The sequence below is a fragment of the Pleuronectes platessa genome, chromosome 9, assembly GCF_947347685.1.
Source record: "Pleuronectes platessa chromosome 9, fPlePla1.1, whole genome shotgun sequence".
NCBI lineage: Eukaryota > Metazoa > Chordata > Actinopteri > Pleuronectiformes > Pleuronectidae > Pleuronectes > Pleuronectes platessa.
Window position 1 is genome coordinate 5,717,307 of NC_070634.1, and position 22,253 is coordinate 5,739,559.

The 22,253-nt window shown below is 40.4% G+C and overlaps 1 protein-coding gene across 1 annotated transcript; it reads right to left on the reverse strand.

Moving 5' to 3' along the window:
* Nucleotides 1–3,371: 3,371 nt before the first annotated feature.
* Nucleotides 3,372–21,324, reverse strand: hdlbpa (high density lipoprotein binding protein a). Its single transcript, XM_053430145.1, has 28 exons — nucleotides 21,191–21,324; nucleotides 19,012–19,083; nucleotides 14,939–15,046; nucleotides 14,681–14,838; nucleotides 13,659–13,874; nucleotides 13,340–13,546; nucleotides 13,026–13,241; nucleotides 12,707–12,913; nucleotides 12,509–12,616; nucleotides 12,314–12,418; nucleotides 10,849–10,927; nucleotides 10,623–10,762; nucleotides 10,441–10,545; nucleotides 10,248–10,361; nucleotides 10,045–10,131; nucleotides 9,824–9,955; nucleotides 9,504–9,722; nucleotides 8,694–8,915; nucleotides 8,382–8,600; nucleotides 8,152–8,290; nucleotides 7,901–8,052; nucleotides 7,074–7,178; nucleotides 6,851–6,985; nucleotides 6,458–6,601; nucleotides 5,945–6,124; nucleotides 5,431–5,547; nucleotides 4,876–5,016; nucleotides 3,372–4,770 (listed from the first exon to the last, which is right to left on the reverse strand). The coding sequence occupies exons 3-28, from the start codon at nucleotides 15,006–15,008 to the stop codon at nucleotides 4,681–4,683; spliced, it is 3,807 nt and encodes a 1,268-aa protein (XP_053286120.1). The 5' UTR covers nucleotides 15,009–15,046; nucleotides 19,012–19,083; nucleotides 21,191–21,324; the 3' UTR covers nucleotides 3,372–4,680.
* Between the last annotated feature and the right edge of the window lie 929 nt (nucleotides 21,325–22,253).

Sequence of the window (22,253 nt, forward strand, 5' to 3'; positions counted from 1 at the left end):
TGATGCAGTGGTTAGCACAGTTGCCTGACAGCAAGGTTTGATTCCCTGCTTGGCCTGGGCCTGTCTGTGTGGAGATTGCATGTTCTCCCCATGTTTGCGTTGGTTGTCTTCAGAGAGTCATACTTCCTCACACAATCAAAAGAGATGCAAACTGGGTAAGGTTAATTGGAGACTCTAACTCGACCAAAGTTCTGAATGTGAGTGTGATCGATTGTTTGTCTCTTTATTTTGGCCCTCTGATAGTACCCTGCCTCTGAACCTGCAGGTCAGAGATTATTAATGGATGGATGGCTTGATTGACAGAGTGATGGATAGAAAGGAAAGAAAAAGGTCTGTACCAGCAAGTTTAGGGAGTTTCTTTGGGCTTCATCAGGTTTTCTAGTACAACAAAGTTGGCTCAATTTGAACCTGGGTAACCATGGTAACCTATGCTATTTTGTGAATGTCACAGGATCAGATCGAAATGTGGCAACATTGTATGGGATCCCAAAACAAACAGTTTACAATAAAGGGGAAAATAAACAATTGGGCAAAATGTAATCTAAAATTAATTTAGCTGTTTGTGGCTCAATATCTGTCAATAACAACGTGATAGTTTACAACAATACTTACCCAATAACAACAATTATACTTGCATTTTAATAGGAGCTGCTTTTACACTTTTCATACCATCACATAAAAAAATGTGAGAACTGAAAAGAAAAACTGAACCCACTCTAAAATATTTCCCATAATTATATGATATTTATCATGATAAATATCATATAATTATTATAAATGCAAGATGGACCTCATCAATATCTACTATCTGCTCCTCCCTTGTAGATTAGTTCAGCGCCTGACGAAAAAGCTACAAAAAAGCTATAACACACACACACACACACACACACAGACAAACACGAGAGTATCTGACTCACCTAGGTGGATGTACACGTCAGTTTCTTTCTCTTTACGTGTCTGACAGAGCCTCTCTACACCCCTTCTAGCATTAGCTGCTAATGTTAGCTAAATGTTTGCTAACTTTTAGCTAACTCTGCAGGTGTTGCTTTCATTCAGACATCTAATACTGATAATTGTTTTATTTAGACTCTGAACCAGCTCACGGTTTCTGTTCCAACAGGTTTTGCATTTTTCACTACGACAGGAAAGTGACCACGTGTGACTGCTACTCACGTCTTTTTCACCCAATGATGCTTACTTTACTTTTCTCAGAGACAAGCTGACGTCTGTGCGCGGTCACAACACAGGGGGCGCTGTTTTACTTCGTCTGAGACAATCCAATGGGTCTTGGGAAATAAATAACTAAGAACATGTGTGATTTGACGAATAAAATCAGATGTTTGTTATCATAGCAAAGATGGCTGGGTCAGTCTGTCCTGCATAAATAGGGGTTAGACAATTATTGGCTTGCCAAGACATTTTAATAGGCTTCAGATATTCATGGTTCACAGAGGATGAACCCTGACTTAAGTGATCGCATAAAATTCCCTCCACAGCCTCTAAAAGGTCAAAGTTTTGCTTTGTTCAACACTTCAGTTCATTACATGAAACTTAATCTGATTTACTGGTCTGTTATTATTAGTATTATTGTTGTTATTTATCTAGGTCACATGGTTCAGGTTATTTACGCTCACCAAGTGATATATAATGATACAATAAACATAGTTATTTTCAATAAAATAAATAAGTGCTGTAAATATAAATAGCATTGTCTAGTGTTGCCCACTGTGTTATTGAACTACTTTTAAATAATAATAATGTATCTTCTGAGACATTTCATTGCCAGAAGTGAGTTGCATCTAAACAGAATGGCATGTGACCAGGTTTTTCAGATAGACTCAATAAATCCCTTACACTCAAGATACTGGTCCTCTGTGCATATCTGTCATCACAGATGTTACAGGTGATGACCTCTCTCCACTTTACATCACGATAGGAGCATTAAATTCCAAGTACATTACTATACAGACTTCAAAGTCTGGATATATCAGATTTTATCTTTTATCTTTCTGATTCTAATCTTCTCTGTGCAGTTCAAAGTTATCAAGGTCAAACTTTCCCTCTGATCTGCTGGTGCATCTCTTGTGATACAGTGAGTTCACACATGCTTTAAAATGCCCAGCATGATGCTGCTACTTTGAACAGGTCTCGACTTACAGACCGGAGGCTCTGACAACTCTAGATATATCTCAGTCCAGTCAGCAGTAAAAAAACATGCTGACTCAGCCATCCCCATACAAAGAACGGACCCAGGTTGGACAACTCTGTCGGGCATGTTCTATCCAACCTGAAGTCGTCTCCATAGCACAAGCTACATACAAAACCCTTTTCATTTTATGAAAAATGGCCCGGTCACCATCTTTGTCTGATACAAGTTTATATTAGGGTCATTTAAAGCATTTAGTAGAATTGTTGTAGTATTACTCATAAATAATACTTTGCCTAAACCACCTCAGTGGATTTGAAGTACAGACTTTAATTCAAGGGGTTTTACACAAATTTTATAAATTCATAAATAGTCTTTCCATTTGGAGTAATTTAAGTTTAAGGATTATTTCAAATGCTTGGATGAAAATTATTTGCATTTACGTCTGAAATTGGACATAAACAAATGTGCAGAAAGTTGTTTCAGAAGACAGGTCTGAAATGTTTCCATAACGTCCACACAGACTCATGCACTAGTGTGTGTATGTGTATATTTGTATACAGCACAGCAATACTAAGGTTAATTTAATGTTGGTCAGTTCATTTTGTATACAGGATCAGGGGTGAGACAAAATTAAGTTACCTTGATCTACGATTCATTATCACATAAATTAGCTAAAATGTATTTTATTGATTCAACTTAATGATAGAAAGGTATAATCTACAATAAATACTTTATCTGAAAACTCTCCTGTCAGTGCTGTCTTTCAGTTTCTCTTGATTTTGGCTGACAGCCTATATATGTGGTAAGAAGGCAGGCACTTTATTTACCTTGTCTACTAATCCATTTCTTGTCTATCCAATTGAAAGCCAAAAGGTTCTTCATAATTCAGTTAGCCAAGTGGTGCAGTGGTGAGCAGCGATACCTCACAGCAAAAATGTTGCATGCATTGTCTCTATCCTGCCTAGGGTGTAACTCGTTTCTCGCCCTATGTTAGTTGGGATTGGCTCCATCTCCCTTCTTGTCCCTCAAAAGTTAAGATACTGGAAGGATTGACTTCATAATACACCATACACAGCAAATACTTAATTGATGTGCCCTTTAAATGTGCTACTATGACACATTTGTGATTGTATTTGGGTGTGAGTTATATTCTAGGACTTAGTACCGGTAGTAGTAGAATCATGACTTTCCTGTTCATAAAAAAGATACAGGGACGAAAAACAAAGATTTTCAATTTTTATTGACTTTTTTGGACAATTTCTTTTCCAGTGTCATCCATAACCGTTCACTTCAATGGTATTTGCATAATCTTTCATTCAATACTAGGATGATATAAACCAAGGTAGGCTGATGCGAGGTGTAGTGTTAGCAGCTAGCAAGCTAAATCTGCACTCAAGCAAAGTTCATGTAGTTACCACAACTAGGTGGGTGAGTTGTTCGAAGAACCTTCAGAGGAACAATAAACTTCCCCTTCCAGTTACTCATTAGAAAAACAAAACAAACAAAAAAAATAGACACCTGCACATCATCCCTACTTGGTTTGTATCCTTCTAGTTATAAGGCTGATAAAAAAGGGCCATTGCTATGTAACAGAACAATCTGCATAGCAACTGGAAGACAAAGGGACTGGACACTGACCCAATACAGAGGATGAGTTACACGAGACATCACTAAACAGATAGTTGGCACATGGTGGTCTGCTGTTTTGCACACAAACAGTTATTTTCTTTTGTAGTTCGTTCAACAGTAAAAGTGTGAGGTTTGATGCGTTGGAGCTCTAGACCTAGTGTTGTAAGAATTTTAGTTCTGGTACGATCTCCAAGCATCTGGCAGTTTGAGTTAGTGCCATTCTGCAGTGGCTGATACCGCTCCCCCGCCCACCCCGTAGTAAAGTTCATCAATTCATAAGGCTACAAGGTACGTGCCACTACTTGACCATAATCACAGAAGCACAGTTAACAAGCAAATGGAGTTGTGACAGAAGACGACCATTACAGTGTGCTTGAGGGCTTAAGTTTCACTCAGCTACATGATTAAAGCAGGCGGGGGGGTCGGTAGGTAGGTTACTGAATCATCTGGCCCCTTGTGGGTCAAGCATCATGTCCCCAGCAGTTGTTCAATCCCTTTTCCCCACCCTGCAAAGGCAACTAAGGGCAGCTCAACAAAATAAACTGATGTCTGGCCACCGTTGAATTTGGTATAATAGTTCAAACCACAATAAAATGTCAGGTCCAACCAACATTTAAATGTCAGTTTCTTACAAACTGTGGAGTGTAAACCACACCATCTGTCACTTTGTTTTTTCTTTTAAGCATGATACAGATTTTTTTATGCAGATACAAAGCTACAGTACCTGAAAGCACTTTTAGACTGATGAATCTGCAAGGGCAGACCAGGATAAGTAGACAGAGAAGGATGAAACTCTCACAACTGAAGACTTTCAGGGTCAGCAGTCAGTCCAGGTCAAGAGGGGGACAATGACGGGGAGGATTGTGTCCGGTTAAGTTCAGGCCCATTTGTAGCAGCGCGGCTTAGAAGCGCTTAGGTCCCCAGGGTGAGGACTTGGCCGCCACTGGGGCTCCAAAGCTCGGGAAATCTTCAGAACTGGTCATATCAGGGGCCTAAACGCAGTGGGGAAAAACAGGGATTAAGAGGAGGGAGGTATGACCAATTTTTTTTTTTTTTTTTTTTTTCAAACAGTACCAGCCTTGCGGGGAAACACTCACCTTCTCACTGTCAGTGGTCCAGGGAGCCTCCCTCACCACAAAGCCTTTGGATGGGCCACGATGGTCATCCATGGCAGAAGCACTCCCCCCTGGAGGCCTCATGTAAGCCATCTTTGACTCATTCTCCACAACATCCCCAATCTGAAAAAGAAGAAGGACAAAGTTTATGAGGGCAGCAAAATACTCGGCTACAAACCAAATGTGACTGTGGATATAACATTGAAAAACTTTGGAATGGGATGGCCTCGGAGCTCAGGCATGCTTAAAGCAGTTTGAATGAATGCTTGAAACACACATGAATATACACACACACACACACATGCATAAATATTATAGAAAGATGCTATTTTCCCAAATTCTATCTTCCCTGATCTTTACTTTATTTTGGCTGTTTTATAATTTTACATATCTAGTTAAACTTGCGTTAATTAACATATCCATGTATTTTAGTGGTTTGTTTGATTATCACAGCACTTTGTAACTCTGTATAACAAGTTCTTTATAAATGGAATTAATTATGGGGGGAAACGGTTTGTCATGCACAGGAAAGCTTACAAATTCTTCCTCCAGGTTAAGGAGATGGTCGATGGCTTCATCCACAAGCTCAGGGCGACCTATCACTGTCACAAGGTTCGGGTCTGCAGCTCCACTCTGGGGAAACCTGAGATCAACCTAAAAAAGAAGAAAAGAAGATTGATAGTAACCAGGTCAAACACTTTTTCCAAAGCGTCACAACACAAAGAAATTGTTTCACATGAATAGAAATGACAAACTCTGATGACTTAAAGATTACACCAAGTGGAGGGAAAAAAATATGCCTTTATTTTTTTTCCCTGTCTTTAAAACAAAAACAAAACCCTTTTATGTTGCTCTCAGGTGCACAATCTGATCCATTAAAGTGAGCAATTAATTAAGTTGAACTAAATTAACAAGGGTTCCTTTATGTTGCTAAGTAGAGACCATAAATCCCAGATAAGAATGTGCTTACAAGCCATTAGTAATGTCAAAGGTTCTGGTGTTTTTGTTCAACGTCTTAAATTTTTTTTGTGATTGTGTTTTTCATCCTCACCTTAAACTCATCCATGATCTTGCGGATGCCTTTGCCCCGGGCACCAATAATGCGAGCATGGACCCTGCTGTCCAGGGTGATGTCTTCAGAGATCATCTCTTCCAGCTCGCCCACGATCGCCTTGATGGCTTCTCCTGCAGCTATGGCTTTCTGCTCATACCCTGTAATAGTAATCTGATCCTGTGGACAAACAGCAGAAAACTAAACATTAACACCAAACCATGTAGGAGAAAAAAATAATCTGAATTTACAGAAAGAAAACAAAAAAAGAAACTTATTAGTTAACAGACTCCATGTCAGAATAAGATACATGGGGAAACCAGTAAAAAAGACCACCCAACTTATTATTTAAAATGGAAATCAGTATTCACATGTACTCTTGCCATGTAGAAAATGGTAATTTAGCACCACCTGCTGCGCTGGTGCAGTATGTAGCCTTCACGGTCTTATTGAATCATATTGGATTTGGAATTAAGGGAAGGAGTTTGAGCAAAAACAGGAGAGACACTATACCTGATTTTCATCATTCTTCTCTGGGAACTGGATGTTAACCTCATGCTCAGTGCGGATGGTTGTAATAATGGCCCCCTTGCGGCCAATGATTTTGGGGTGATACTTGGGGTCCACAGTGATGGTCAGCTTGAAGCTCCTGAGTGCCTGCAGAGGGTTTGAGGGAAACAGTGCTCTAGATTAGAATTCTCTCAAGTTTGACATTGACTTCTTTTTCTTAACATCTACCTGAACGGGTAGGTCACCTGTCAAGGAAAAAGTTAATAATTAAGCTAATACCTTCAATGTTATCGTAAGGGTGCCCTTAAATAATTTTTGAGACAATAGCCTCACGTCAGCATGTGAATCGTCAACACTGCACCACAGACACTTCAGAGTACTTCACACAACACTCACCCGATCCTCTTGCTCGCCCTGCAGCTCTTTGACGCGATCCAAGAGGCCCTCTTTGGCGCGATCAAGGTGATTGGCCAAGCCAGTGATGGCAATTTTATCAGACTGCTGCTCAGGAGCAGGCACTTGAATATTAACCTGGAGGGAGACAGTGAGGTCAGTCCACATTACAATCAAATCAAAATCTGTTGCATCCATGTGTGGACAGAAACTCAACAAGACTCGCCTCAAATTCATCCATCATCTTACGAATTCCACTTCCTTTCTGTCCTATGATGTATCGATGAAGCTCAAAAGGCACTTCCACCTCAATGGTGACAGGAACCAGGGCCTGATGGAAGATAGAAGATAGTTTAATGAACAATTCAATTCAATTCAATCATCAAGACCAGATGCAACACATGTGTATAAACCTTTCATGTCACCGACATTTGCATGCTTCTCCTGTTAGAGCTGGAGGAGACGTTTGATGTCATCGTTTAAGACATGCAACTGGTGAAATACACTGAGTCGCTGAAATACGGAATAGGAAATGTGAAAATTCATTATGGGAAATGTAGTTTGTTTGTTAGTGCCCTAACGCAGCTTTTTTTTAAGTGGTGTCCTAGAAAATGGCTGACGATTTAAGTGAGGCGTGCGAGATTGAAACAGATAAAACAATGTTGAAAATTTAAATGAAGATTCAGACCCGGGCGATGTTCCTGTTGACCAAGGCAAGGCTTAGTCGGTAGGAGACATATTTAAGGAGAAAAAAAGGAGAGGGGGTCTCTGCAAGTTCACCAGCTTTATTAGTTGTTTTCAATAATGCTCACAAAGTTTAGAGCAAATTTAATATTCACATTGGAAGCCAAATGCTTAATCTGACAAATATTTTGTAAATTTCACGAGTCTCTGCTTTAGAGGCTGAGAAATTACAGTTTTTCTGTCAGCACTTCTGGACATCCTCCAGTTATAGGTGGTTGATTTCAAACAACACTTAGATATTAAAGTGCAGTGTTAATCGGCTGCATAGCACTTAATGGGTCGAACAAAAATCAAGTCATGAACACTGACCTTCAGTGCTTCCACGGCAGCTTCGCACCGCTCTTTGCGGCCAGAAATCACAATCACGTCACACTTTTTGGGTGCGTCTGGATCGACGGGCTCCTTCACTTCTCCGTTAGCTTCTCCGTTCTCTTGAATAGGAGCCTCTGCAGGAGGAGCAGCTAGAGAACAAAATAATAAACCCACAAAGTTTGATATTAAAAAAAAAAGTGACTCAAGGTTATTTTATACCGGAGAGCTGACACTGATTATGCTTTTACCTTGTGGGTCTTCACGGTCTGGGAACTTGATCTGTACATTGTGATCTCTGGTAATCTGCTGGATCCGTGAGCCCTTGGGACCCATGATGGAGCGGTGGAACTTCTGAGTTATCACACACTCAATCGTCACTTGAGCATCCTATAAATCAAAAAGAGAATCAGATGCATTCCCAAACGAAGAATAATTTTTTTTTAAACACCATCTTAGAAAAACAATGGTATCTACTAACCAAGTCCTCAACAATCTCCTGCATGCGCTTCTTGGCTGCCTCCACACATTCTTGGGCTCCTTTGAGGGTGACCTTTTCACTCTGAGCACCCGTGCGAGGGAAGCTCACCATCACCCCACCGTACTCGTCAGCAAGGTCCCTAAGGACTTGCCCACGACGAGCCACAAAGTAGCGATGGTGCTTGGGGTCAACGATCATCGTGTCCTCAACGACGTTGTCCTGTCAGAGATTAATAAATATATTTCTTTAATTCTGACATTTTAAGAAAAGTAAGCCTTGTTTTAGCTTGTCCTGGTTTGTTTGCAGACATACCAAACTCTTGATGAGTTCCTCCAGCTCTTTCTGGGCATCCCGCACAGCTTCTTCAGTGCCAATCACAGTGATGAGTTCCTGGTCTTTGTCCTCTGCGGTGGGGAATATGATCCTGGCCCCGGTGCTGTCGCGAACCTTGCGGATGTTTGCACCACCTTTCCCGATGAGGAACTTGTGGTATTCCGGCTTCGCACGCAACTCAGCTGTGTGGCTCTTTGTTTGCTGAAGAAAAACATTTACAAACTTAACTCTACAAAACATTTACTACAAGTTAACCTCAAAATCATACAAGTCAACACTTAATACGCTCTTATCAGCTCCGATAAACTCACACTGCCATAACAATAAGATAATTTAAGCCAAACATTATGACCCATCTTCATTGTTATTACTACCTTTGCTCTTCTTTCCCCTCCAGTTTTATTTTGTTGTTTCAAATGATGTTGGTATGGCTAAGTCTAGTTCCCAATCTTGTGCTGTGTCTTTGTGTTGGTAAGTTATATATTTAATTCTCAACTCATAACTCAAAGTTTTATTGAGACAAAACATGATTTTATCATCAGTCAGAAAACTACAGCAGTCAAAATACATTTTCCACCTCTTATTTCTGGCAGTAGCTGTGCACAAACTGTGTTTTTGTTCTAACAGCTGAAAGAACACTGAAGAGCCTCACAGCATGTGGTAATGTACGACCAATAAGGCACAGCACAGAGGCGATTCTTTTCGCCGCTCCCCCATCCCTCCCTCTAATGGCTGCCAGTTTAGTGAGGTCAAGAGTAGTTCAGCTTTTTATTAAACATTCATACAAACCTTCTCCTCTGCCAAGCCAAGCAATTGCTGCTTGGCTTTCTCCACCTCCTCCACAGGGCCTCGGATGGTGACCTTATCAATCCCAGAGCCCTCAGTGGGGAAGTGGATGTGAACACCACCACACTCCTCCATGATAGAGCGCACCAAACGGCCCTTCGACCCGATCAAGGAGTTGTGCAGCTTGGAGGGGATGGAAACTTCGATTTCCGAAATGTTCGCCTGAAAACATTGACAGATTAAATAAGCCACATGTACTAGATTTGAATCGATCTGCCGAAGCATCAGAGACACTTAGGTCCACGTGTGGGTTTTCTGCTCACCAGCTCCTTCTGAATGGCCAATATGCGGATCCGTGCAGCCTCACAGTCGGCCTTCTTCCCAGTGATGACGATCATCTCAGAGTTGCTGTTCTCAGCAGGCAGGTCAATTCTTGTGTTGGTTTCCTCACGAATCTAGAAAAGGAGGAGAAAATCATTGCCAAATCAACCTTTGACAGATGGACTCCGCAACATAAACCCTTTATATTACTTATATAAATTACCTTCTTGATGTTTGAGCCTCCTTTTCCAATGATGTTTCTGTGGAACTGCTTGAAGATGGGGACTGAGACAGAGAAACCGTTCTCAACCTGAAGAAAGGAATTACAGATGGTCAACACTTGAGTACAATTTAATATGATGTCCATAGTAAGTCCTTTTAAATATTTCAACATGGTATGGAAATACAAACACAAATGCTAATTACCATTTCAGCCACTATCTTTTGCATGAACTTGGAGCATTTTTCCACTTCATTTCGTGGGCCTCTAAGCTGAACGATGTCACTTTTCTGCGCTGGGTCGGGGAAATTGATGATGACCTTGGACACAGAAGAGTTCAGTTATAAAAGTACAAACCAACAGCATATATCAAGAAAACAGAAAAAGTTTCTGACTCACTTCAGGGAATTTGTCGCGCACTTCTTTTATCTTCTCTCCTTTTTGGCCGATGATGGCTCTGTGAAAACGCTGTTCAATGATCATGTCCTTTGTACGCTCGTTCTCCTGCAAGAGACCGTGTCTTTAGCAAAACCAGTGGTAGATCCAATTATCAGCATCTTGACTGTGAAGCTTATACCAACCATGCGTGACGCAAGCTCCAGCAGCTCCTTCTTGGCTTCTTGTACACCCTGGGGATCCCCCTCAATACGGATCAGGTTGCTCTTCTCATTGTCAGGGGGAATGCGGACGGTCACCTTGTGCAGCTCTTTGATGCGGTTGACTATAAACAAGGAAGTAAATAGGTAGTTTAATAATAATGTTGATACAGTTATTAGAGCAGTATTTTGGCAGTAGCTCTATACTTACTGTTAACACCTCCCTTTCCAATGAGGTGTCTGTGAAATTTGGTATCCACACTAATCTCTGTAAAGTCCATGCGGTTCACCTGTTATAAGAAATTATCAAAATGTCAATCTAATTCATCCTTTTAAAACCGTATAGCACATAACCCTGAACTGCTTTTGACAAAGAAATTTGATTTTCACTTTCAGTCCAGTGTTAATTTCGTTGACGAAAACGATGACGAAAACTATTCGTTAACGATCTTTTTTCCATGACGAAGACGTAACGAAAACGGATCTTTGAAAATAAAAACTACGACTAAATCTATTTCAACTTTCTTTGACGAGACGAGACGAAAATTTTGGGGGTTGACTAAGTCACAATAATTTTTTTAAACATCATCGTGTCAGGCCGTCATGAAGTATCAGGAGCGGGCGAGTGAGTGTGTGTATCTGTGAGTGTGTGTGTGTGTGTGTGCGTGTGTGTGCGCCCCAGATAGCGCACCGGTCCCGAGGCTCCGCCCCCGCCCCGCTCACTTGCTCAGAGACACAAGACCAGAGCTCGTGCACGTGCACCGGCTGCTTCTCAACAGTGGAAACAGTGAAAACACAGAGTTTCTCTGGTCTCAGCTGCTCAGAGATCAGCGCAGCAGCGTCTTGATCAGAGCAGAAGCTGCAGTTGGTTTGTACCGAGCTTCAGTTTCTGTGTCCGCCTCCAGTCTGACCTGCTCTCTCTTTTTGTTTTCACATTTAAAACTAAATATATATTTTTAAGCTATTAGGCTGCAGCTATATGTTTTTATTTATTTCAAAATAGGGTACTTCTTATTTCATACATTTCCCACAAATATTGGGAGGACTCAAATAACCCTACAAAGTTCTGTGTTTAATTTAATTCAAAGTAGGTCACACTTGCCTGTGTATTTTCTTCTCTTCATAAGTGTTCAGTGTTTTCCTTTATTGTAACAGGTACAAATAGCAATAAAATGTAAAGAGTTTTCTTTATTGTCGTTCTATAATTTCGTAAATGCAACAAACTTAGTTTAGTGTAGTATAACTTTATATTAAACTTTATTAGCTTTGTTATCAAATATGTTTCACGGCTCCAGACACATTTTATTTCGGGGAAGAAGGGGCAAAATAAGTAAGTAAAGGTTGCCGACCCCTGCAATAGACCTTTCTGGTAGGGATATCTAATGGACAACCTAAGTACTGCAAGCTAGACTATTATGCAGTTTTAGACACAACACAGGGTCCCTGGGCTTGAGAAGGGAAGAAGAGGAGTTAATGTGGCTACTAAATGTGACTAAAACTAGACTAAAATGTAATTAGTTTTCGTAGACTAAAACTAGACTAAAACTAAGAAGGATAAAAATGATTAAAATGTGACTAAAACTATGTGCATTTTCGTCAAAAGACTAAGACTAAGACTAAATCAAAAATAGCTGCCAAAATTAACACTGTTTCAGACATTAATAGGCAATACTCACCAAATCTGTTACAATGACTTCAATCTGACTCTGTACCATCTGCACGTCTTTGGTGGGACCCTCCAGGGTGATCTTATCTTCTCCCTCAGTGAACTCAATGTGCACCTTTATGCAAAACACAGGGGGGAAAGTTAAACTGAAGTCGAAAAGTATTTCCTAAATCTCTATAATTAAAGAATCAATCATTCAACAGACCTTGGGCATTTGTTGGGTAATCTTGGCCAAGTTTTGCCCCTTTTTGCCAATAATGAAACGATGAAGCCAAGAAGGAGCTGAAACCGAGGAAATGGTGTAGCTGTTTGCCTGCGAAGGGAAATGTACGCTTTTAGTGACTTTAAACCAACAATAAACTAAGAATTCCCTTCGTCTTTGGTCATCAGAAACTCTCTTTACCTTGGCATAAACTTCAGTGAGAGCCTGACCTAGACGGTCTGGCTCTCCACGAAGGATGACAGTTTCTGAGCTGCTGTCAGAAGGTGGGATTTCAACTGACACACCAGTTTTTTCCAGGATCTCCTGGAGGGTGTTTCCCTTGGGGCCAATCACATACTTATGCTGAGACTTCTTCACTTCCACTGCAATAGTGGTGGTGTTCCTCTTCTGCAATTAGAAAGAAGAGTTGACAAGTGACTTGTAACATTTAAACATAGACAAGTGTATTGGTATAACCCAAAACCTTTCCTAATAATAACGTGCCAAAATGTTAGCACACCTTTTCTTCATAAACCCTCTTGATCAGAGTCACAGCAAGGGCCACCTGCTCCTTTTCCCCAGTGATGACAATCTCCGTCTTGTTCACACTTGGAGGGGGAACATTGATGCGGGCGCCGGTCTCCTGCATCATCTCGCCTACAACTTTATTGAAGGCACCGGTGAGGAATGGGTGGTACACCTTGTCAATGTTCACCCTCTCAACAGCACGCTTATCCTGAAGAGGTAAAGAGGGGGGAAAAAGATTTGAAAATACCGACAAAGGAATGGAGTAAATAGAAATTGAGTGCATGCATGTTTGAAAGGCTGCGTTACCTGCTCAGCAGAGATCAGCAGGATCTCATGCTTCGCCTTCTCCAGGCCCTCCTTGGTACCAGAGATCTTGATCTGGTTGTTAGGGTCGTCAGGTCGTGGGATCTGAATTTTGGTGGCGGTCTTGAGTTCTAGCTCCTGAAGCTTCTCCCCATTTTTACCGATGACAAAACGATGGTGCTCCCTCGGGATGGCGACAGTAGCTGAAGCCTGTTTGGGTAATAATGTACAATTGGTACTCCCGCCTCCTCACTTTTAATAAAGCCTTTGTGTCATGGATTTTTTTTTTTTAAATCAACAAATATACTGTAGATTTCCTGACCTGAGTCTGCAGTCGAGACACAATCTCCTTACGGGCCTTCATCACGGCATCCAGCTTTCCAGAAACCATGATGGAGAGACCCTGATCTTTTGCCAAGGAGAGTTCCAGGTGGGCTCCGGTCTTGTGCATGATGTCTACACAGACCTTCGCTTGGTCTCCTTCTCCAAACTGGTTAATGTCCTTGTACTTGCGCTCCTCTAGCGGCACATGGAAAACCTAGTTCACATAGAAAGACATTTTTTTTGTGAACTGGTGCGCAAAGATAATTTTCAATAAGTAAGACTGTGTAGATTGGTTGCAACAAATTCTGAACTACTTAAAGGAGTATGTGTAACATGTGTACAAAAATGAAAGTGAACAGGTTCCCCAACATACATATTTTAATCATACAATGCTCCTGGTAGACCTTAAGCACCTGTGATCATTCAATACAAGTTGTTTTCAAATTGTATTTGGTTAATTTCTGTCTAAATACATATACTTCCTGGTGTAGAGAACGGGCCAAATGGATGTGAACGTGGGTCCTGAAACTTTTGGCAACCAAAGGACCTAAGGCTGTTCTTTAACTGGTTGTTCTTCTGCGCCCCAGACATATCCCACTTTTATTGATTTACGTTTATCTAATGTGATTACTTTTTATTCAACGCCGTGTCAGGTACGTCCGACATCCCTGAGTTACCTCCCGCTCTTGTTTCATTGTTATGTGAAACAGAGGTAACTTGATGTGGAGAAATCATTTATCAAAAACAGAGACAGTTTTGTTAATTTCTCCATCAGCAAGGCAATGCTTTTTTTTTTTTCTACAGGGCAGAGCTTTTGTTTTGAAAGGTTTGCACTTTTGTAATGCATGTTCTGAGACAGTGAAAGGCTTTGTGGGAAAGGAAGGAAATCAAGAGGGAGACGTGAGAGTTCGCTGAAAAAGTAATACAAAATACAGAGAACTTACAGGAAACCTAAAACTACGACACAATTTGTAATTTAAACCTCTTTTTTTTTTTTTTATAAAAAAAATAAAAATTAACCTGGGTGATAATAGAGGACTTAAGAGGACGAATCTTGGAAGTCCAAGCGTTGGAAGTTTCCTGGGTCCCCTCAGGTGAGGCCGCCTTCTCTGGCAGAGGTGGGAAGGCATCCTTGTAGGTAGGAAGATCCTCCTCAGCATTGGCACCTCCCCCAGCAGCTGAACAAAGACACAACAAAGACAATAGGAATGGATGATTCCTATTGACAACTCTACTGACAACTCTTCGGTTTGTCTGCGGAGCAGCAAAAACACTTACCCTGCTCTGCTAAGAGCCCACTGCGGTGCTCATTGAAGCTTTCCTGCGTAAGTACAGCGACTGAGCTCATCTTCAAATCCAACGTTAACACGGAGTCCGAGTGTGCCACTAAAAGAAAAGATTACAGCATTTCCAGAGATTAGCGAAGGGAGCATAAGATTTACAAAAGCCCCCCAAAAACATTTCTTTTATATGCACGATGAAGTCCAATAGTAACAAAGATTTATGCCAAAGAGCCAGGTTTTGGAGAGTTCAATTTCGTCGGTTTAGAAAATACACCCTCTGGTTTAGAACTATTATTGTTATGAATTTTGTTAATATTCAATATCAGAGAAATAAAAGATATCTACTTTAGGGATTTGAAATTAATCTACAAGATTTCTGGCAATTCATAAATGCCAAACTACATTCTGTTGTTAAAAAATAAAAACGTTGAATATTGAGCGTCAGGCAAGCAATATTTAAAAAAAAAAAAAATCAATACCCTTTCCATTATAAATCTTATTTGTATTATGGTGTTACATGTCAATATTTTAAGATAATTTATTGGATTTAACCAGTTAAATGTTGTCTTGTATTAGCACTGCCAGGGGCATGGACATATAATTGATGCTTTATTTAACTAAAGCTGAATTTCCCTGACAGAAACCTTTGCATTAAACCTGTGCAGTTTCAACAGAACTGAAGTCTACCCCCTTAAAAAGTCCCTGCCCAGGGGGTAGCACATCAACCTTTGGGGCCTTGCAGCACTGGGGATGTTGATCTATCCTCTTCAGCAATTTTATTTGAGCTGGTCAATATCCACAAAAGACTTTATAAATTTCAGTTTCCTAATTTAAAGAACCAGTTACCTTTGGATGAAACGTGCCTTAAGGAAATTAATTTTGAATACATGCTTTTGGCCCCGTTTATAATCAGCGTTCAAATGCATCTTGGGTGATCTAACCAAAGATGGACACGTTTATCTGTTAATGCTTGGCGTTAGAATGTCTCAACATTTGTTTTGAGTGATCACTTGTGATCAGATCTCACTCCCCCTTTGTGTATACACCAAAACCCACAGGTTACACCATTGTTGTTTTAGGCCAGTCTGATGACTACAGAGTGGTACATTGTTAGTATGTTAATGGGAGAGATATTAAGGCGGGTAAGGAGGAGCTAAAAAAATTTTTTTTTTTTTTTATATCAATGCACTGGACATAGTTCAACAATGAAATAAGAATATTCTAATTTCGAATAGTAAAAACATGATGTAGTCTACAACAAAAACAAATCTGAGTATGGGAAACACTGAGAAGTGTACAATTATTTGGGGTTCATGAGTAACCAGGTCAGGGGAAGTCAGTTGAGTAGGAAATCCTTCTTTCCGTACCAGAGCAGCTTCAAATGAGGATTTTGAATGCCTGCTCTGTGTGTCCTGGGTCTGGTCAGATCACCTGAGACGGATGTTAATACCAGGAATGAACAGCTAAAACGACATAAAGGAGGCCCTAGTTTGAAAAGCCAGTAGTCTTCTGAAGTGTCACATGTCACACAAGCTTATCACAGGTGGACTTTGGGGTTTTCTCCATTATCTAATCAACTATTATCACCAGATGCCTTTTGTCTCACAGAATAATCAACTTCTTCTCAATCCCCAATTTGTTTATATATGCTGAGATAGTCTGTGGTCAGTAAAGAGATCATGCCTTTGCACCACAAAGAAAATAAAGGCGGGGGCAGGGCTACAGTACATGCTGTCTCTCTGCAAGAAACCAGTTTGACTTCTGTTCAACCCTCTCAGTGCTATTCTAAGAACTGAAGCCAGGTGAGTAGGCTTCAGTGTTAAGAGGATTTTACCTCACTGACCCCTCTCCATGTCCACACTGCATAAGATTAAAGCAAAAAGAAATATCAGCCGACAGAAAACTCAATGACCTGTGTGGGATCTACGAACCATATAATTACTTCCAAGAAAGACACCACAAAGCTAATCCTCTTTTCTATGAGATTTATAAAAAGAAACTCTACAGTTATTTTGATTGCTGAATTATATCAAATCTGGAATGGTTGATTGAGATCCATGAACAATATTTTCACTCTGCAAAGGGGAATATAAAATAATTAGTGCTGCATTCCGATTTGCTATCAACGATGAAACTCAATATATCATCAGGAGTCATTGCTCCGTTTCCTGGCCAACAACAGAAGATAAATATGAATTGTTTCAGGGTCAATTTTGCCCCGAGGTGTACCAGCATTTATCTCAAAACATGGAGCGACAACTCCCAGATGTCACAGAAAACTAGGTGATATTTTGCGTTTTTCATAGAGTAAGCAATTGAAGGAAATCCACTAGAAAGCTTCAACAGGACAATTGCCAGTTTAGCACGCCACCCACCATGCACACTACAGGAAACTTTCAGAGGCCTCTTACTTGTCAGGTTTCATAAACATAAGGCTGCTCTGCCCAGTGCTCATTACCATTTGCAGACCTTTGCTGCTTTCAGACTTACACTGAAGTTCGGACATTTTCCTGAATTGTATTTAGAGGGGCTAGATGAGAGAACACAAATGTCCGAGTCCGTTCCAATGGAAATTTTCCAGAACTTCTCCTGCCAGCCCCCAAGTGAAATGTCCGGAAAATGTCCAAGCAAGCCCATGTTAGAATATAGCAGGAAGAATTTACAGCAAGTGGGGTGGTACATGACATTTCTAACTGGACATGACAACTGGAAGAAAATAAAAATCTCAGGATGAAAGAGATTCCATATACATAGAAGGCCGAATCGGCCAACATATTTAAATCCTTGTAGTATAATTATCAACGCAAAAGTAAACATTACGACTGAGAGGATAGCTTTTCTCCCAGCCTCTTCAATGTGCTGTAAACAAAAACACTGTGCTTTCCAAAGCAAAAATTATACATCATGTCGTGCCTTGTACATGCTCCACCCAGGTTTCATGCCTCGACTGAATCCTGTGGACATTTTCTTATTTTTGTGAATGATAATGGTGCTTGGCTATAGTGGCTTGGTTTAAATAATTAATTGACACATTTCATTCAATAAGTCACTTTAAGTCAAAGAGAAGGTTTTGCAACATTGTCTGATGAACGAGGATTATTGTAAGTGAGAGTATATTCCTTCAAAATAGACCAGGTGTATAATGAGACTGAACAGTCAGGGCTTAACACAATGACCTTTCCTTTTGCTTGCTTTAGCTTGGATAAACAGCTACAAAGTTAGAGGAAAGTGTATTAGGATGGAAACTTAACAATTTCCTGAACAGTTTGCTTACTTAAAGAAAATCCTTAAAAGAAAACATCAGAAAATGGGTTTAAAATAAAAGTGATTTTTTTCAAGTTCAATAGTTGAAAGACACAGTGGGACACTGTAAAGCTTTGTCCGCGCAAGAGATATTATTTTTCAAATTGCTTTGGAGTTCGGTTGGCCAAAGTTCAAATGCTATAAGGGAAAAGGTCAACCGATTGGTCAGTTCATCAGCACTGATAAGGTTTTATTAGCATTTAATTACCTCCACTAGAAAGGTATGTTCCAATCTGCATCTGTTTGATAGTTTGTTTTTTACTAGCAGCATTACACAAAAGCCACTGGATGGATTACCACAAACTAGTGAGGTCAGGGAAGAAACCATTAAATTTGGTGCGGGGTCAGGACTTTGATTCACTTATCACATTGGGTTTTTGACGCTTTTATAAATTTGCCAGGGAAAACATTGATTACAATGAAAAACTCAGGCTTACTAATATCTATAAATGTATACAATTAGGTGCAGCTTGATTGAATGGGACTGATGGGCCTCTGTGGAGGTAGTTGCTCTACGAGATCCAATAATTATTATCTGATTAAGTATTTTTTCAAATACAGATATGTAAATATTGAAGGATTGTTGGTTAAAATGTAAAATATAGCTGATAGGTTTAAAATAAAATACAGCTTAAAGCAATATTTCGTATAAAATTTTTTTTTAACTTGCTGTGGTTTGGCTGGGCTGACTCACACGTGACAAAATACTTGAAATTTGATTGTTCCGTTGCTTAGAGACACTCTGCGGTAGATGTTCAAACTTACCAGCAAAATGGTCAGTTACCAGTTAATCCGTCCTGTAAAGTTGCAAGTTCCCGTCAGCCTGCCAGCTTTTGCCTGAAGGTAGAAGAAAAAAGATAATTGAATTAGTCTGTTTATTAGAAACAAAACACAAGCGTATTTAAAGGTACTAACTTCTAAAACTTCGTAGATTTTATTCAACAAGGTTAAATGTGCCCAATGATAAAAAAAATTGTATTCTCAAAAATATCCTGATATTATACTATCTGCAAAATTGTACAATCATGTTAATGGTTAATGACTTGCCAATGAAAGGATTTCTTTATAAGTTAATAACACTTAATAAAATGAAAAGCTGAGATATTAGACTTCAAAACTAAGTCAAACTTCAATCTGAATGAGGCCGTTGTTGAGGCCTAACTTGTATATTTTTGACAGTCAAGTTCTTGGCGAGATCAATAGAGAAAGCGGTGCCAAATTACTGCCACCTCAAACCGCCGAAACCATCTGGAAAATTAGGTGTTCAGATAAAGTTGATGCGAAGAAGCACATTACTTATGTCGAGTCATGTGGAAGAGCCACGAAGCCTCTTTCTCCTTGACAAGCATCTGGCTTCTATAATTGGACACTGCCTAATAATACAATGGCGCAAGTTTGACTGCACCAGTAAAATGGGCTATTCCATAATTCATTTTTTTGTTTTTAATATCATTATTATTAAAAGGGGGTGGGTCATTAAAAGCCTGTGTAGTATGATACGGCGTGAAGGTTTGTACAAGTGGTGAGAACATCTGGATTCATTTTACCAGTTTAGCAAATGGCATCACCAATTTCTGCCAAAAATGCTCATGTGGGTCAAGGTTTCCACTGAGGCGTTTCTTAACTAATGTTTTTAAAAATACACAACCTATTTGATAAGAGCACATCATCTATGTGGCATTATTTCGCATATCCAGTCAGAAAATCCCAATTGTAGTTAGAGGTACAATAGTGAGCATAGTCGACATAGATCTATGATTCTATCAACAATATCAGCAGCTGGGGACCGATGGTCTGTACAGGAGCCAGTTAATAAAGAGGGAGTCTATGGCTTAAGATGAGACGTGTCATCTACAATACACTGATGCCCAGTTGATTTGCGTTTACTACCATGTCATGGTGCAATTACGTTTTTGACCTGGTGATGAAAAACTACATTAGTCACAAGCTCCCAACCCAAAAAACAACAACACAGACATCAACAACATAACGAGATTTTAAAACAGTGTCATATTATCAATCCTTGGAGATCAGCCACGTTAAAGAGCTGCTCATCGCTAATGCTGACGAGCTCGTCGAGCTAGTAGAAGTTGTTCATTAACGCTAGCGGCAGCATGTCAGCCCCAGAGCACATGTAAGGTTATACCCAAATCCCAGATTACGGAGTTAAGTCTCTGGTTAGTGTGAGTGCTCGCTAACACGATATCAAGTTAACTAGCTGACAGTTGCCAACGACACATTTCATTAGAGCCCATGCTAGCTGCCGTCCTGTTAGCTAACGCCGAGCCACCATTAAATTGCACTGAGATCGAGGCGAACCAAGGTTTTTCTGCACTGACAGATCGTGATATAACGCAGCGTGTTTAACGTACACGCGTGTCCCTTAGCAGAAGTGGGACATTCAGTTGTGTAAACCCCTGTAGAGTGGATCACTAGCTCCACATCTCTAGCTAGCTAGCAAACTTGCTAAAAACTTTGACTGTGACACGTAGCTCCCCGGCTAATGGGTAGCTTGGCTCACTCGAACAGAGCCTGCACACAACTTTCAGCTGCACCTTTAGCCAGCTAGTGGCGTTAAGCTAGCAGTGGGTAGAAACGTAAAACCGTGGAATAAGCTCCGCCACATAGGAGAGTCTGCGGCCATTTGGTGTGTGCATTAGCCCCGCACTAGCACGACAACCGCGAAAAGTAATAGTTGAACCGGAGCCTTAGCTAGCGAGCTAACACTAGCATGCATTACAGTTGGTTCTTACTAGCTCGCTAAGTCCACGTAGGCATACAGCTGAGCAGGGGAGAAATGACACGGCGTCAGGGCCAGAACACACCGAGCGGTTCCCCGACCAACTGAGTCCACAACAAGTCCCCACACTGCCCGGCACATGAAATGCAGAAGTCGCCGGGAGAGACTAGAGTCGCGTTGCGTAGGAAACTGTAAAGTACTCACTTATTTTATGTTCTCGTCTGCCCTGGAGGTGCAGGAGCTGAGATTAAATTCCACTGGCGAGAAGGTGGGATTGAAGGCTGACGGATATATACCAGAGCCGCCCACCAATCACATCCTCCGACGTCACGTCACAGAGTCCGGTTACAAATAACTTCTTTTCTTCACTAGCACTGACGCACACTTGTGTAACTTCTCAACTTCCACCAGTCCTTACCCATGAAAGTCAGACGCAGAAATATCCAATAGTATATAAACCAGTCATGGTGAAGTCGAACTAAAGTAAGAAAGAGTCAGAAAGATGAATTTAACACAAAAAATTCTGTTGTCGTGATTGTTAGAACCAAAGAGGAGTTAGACGCCACATTTCCCATCATTCCTCTTTGCATACCAAGTCTTAAACGTAGTGAACAAAATAAAAGCATGAGGGATTATATCATAGATATGGATTATATGATGATGACGACGAGCAGTGCTGGGAACTGTATGCAAATGTTCTACGTGTGCACATGATTTGTGAAAATAGTACAGTTCAGAGACCACTCCATTTTAGACAGCACACTTGTGGTGCAGTTGTACTCATGCAAAACTGAAAAAGCTTCAGATCCAAGATGGACAAATGCAAGCCACATATTTGTGACAAGCAATCTCCCCACATTTCAAGATCTACTGGGATTTTATTTGCATAAATTTATGTTTAGATTAACTGACTAAAAAAAACTGATTATAATGAGTGAGACAAGGTAATCATCATGTTATTAGAAGCACACAAACCAATATCTATATATTTATTTTTTATTCTGATATGGACCCACAAGGCTGAAGTAAAGATGAACTAACCAAATAACAATCTTTATGTCCCAAAAACAAGCAGTGGCAAAATTCAGTTTTCTGCAGACTTAAGCGAGATAATAAAGGAAGACCCCAAGCCAGTTCTCCTCCACTGCAATTCAATTCAATCCGTGCACACAATTTGTTATTAATCACCAGAAATGACAGACACATGACGAAAGAGTATTTCAGACCTCTTTGAGGATAAAAACCAGTTTGTGCAGAAATCCTTTCT

What these genes read in the sequence shown, in the direction of transcription:
- hdlbpa (XM_053430145.1), bottom strand. Translation starts at nt 15,008, where the DNA reads ATGAGCTCAGTCGCTGTACTTACGCAGGAAAGCTTCAATGAGCACCGC. An exon ending in TTAACCTGGAGGAAGAATTT is followed by an intron (nt 5,017 to 5,430) that starts GTAAGCTTTCCT and finishes CTTCTTTTTCAG; the next exon opens with ATTGGGGATGTTGTGGAGAA. An exon ending in GGACCACTGACAGTGAGAAG is followed by an intron (nt 4,771 to 4,875) that starts GTGAGTGTTTCC and finishes CACTGCGTTTAG; the next exon opens with GCCCCTGATATGACCAGTTC.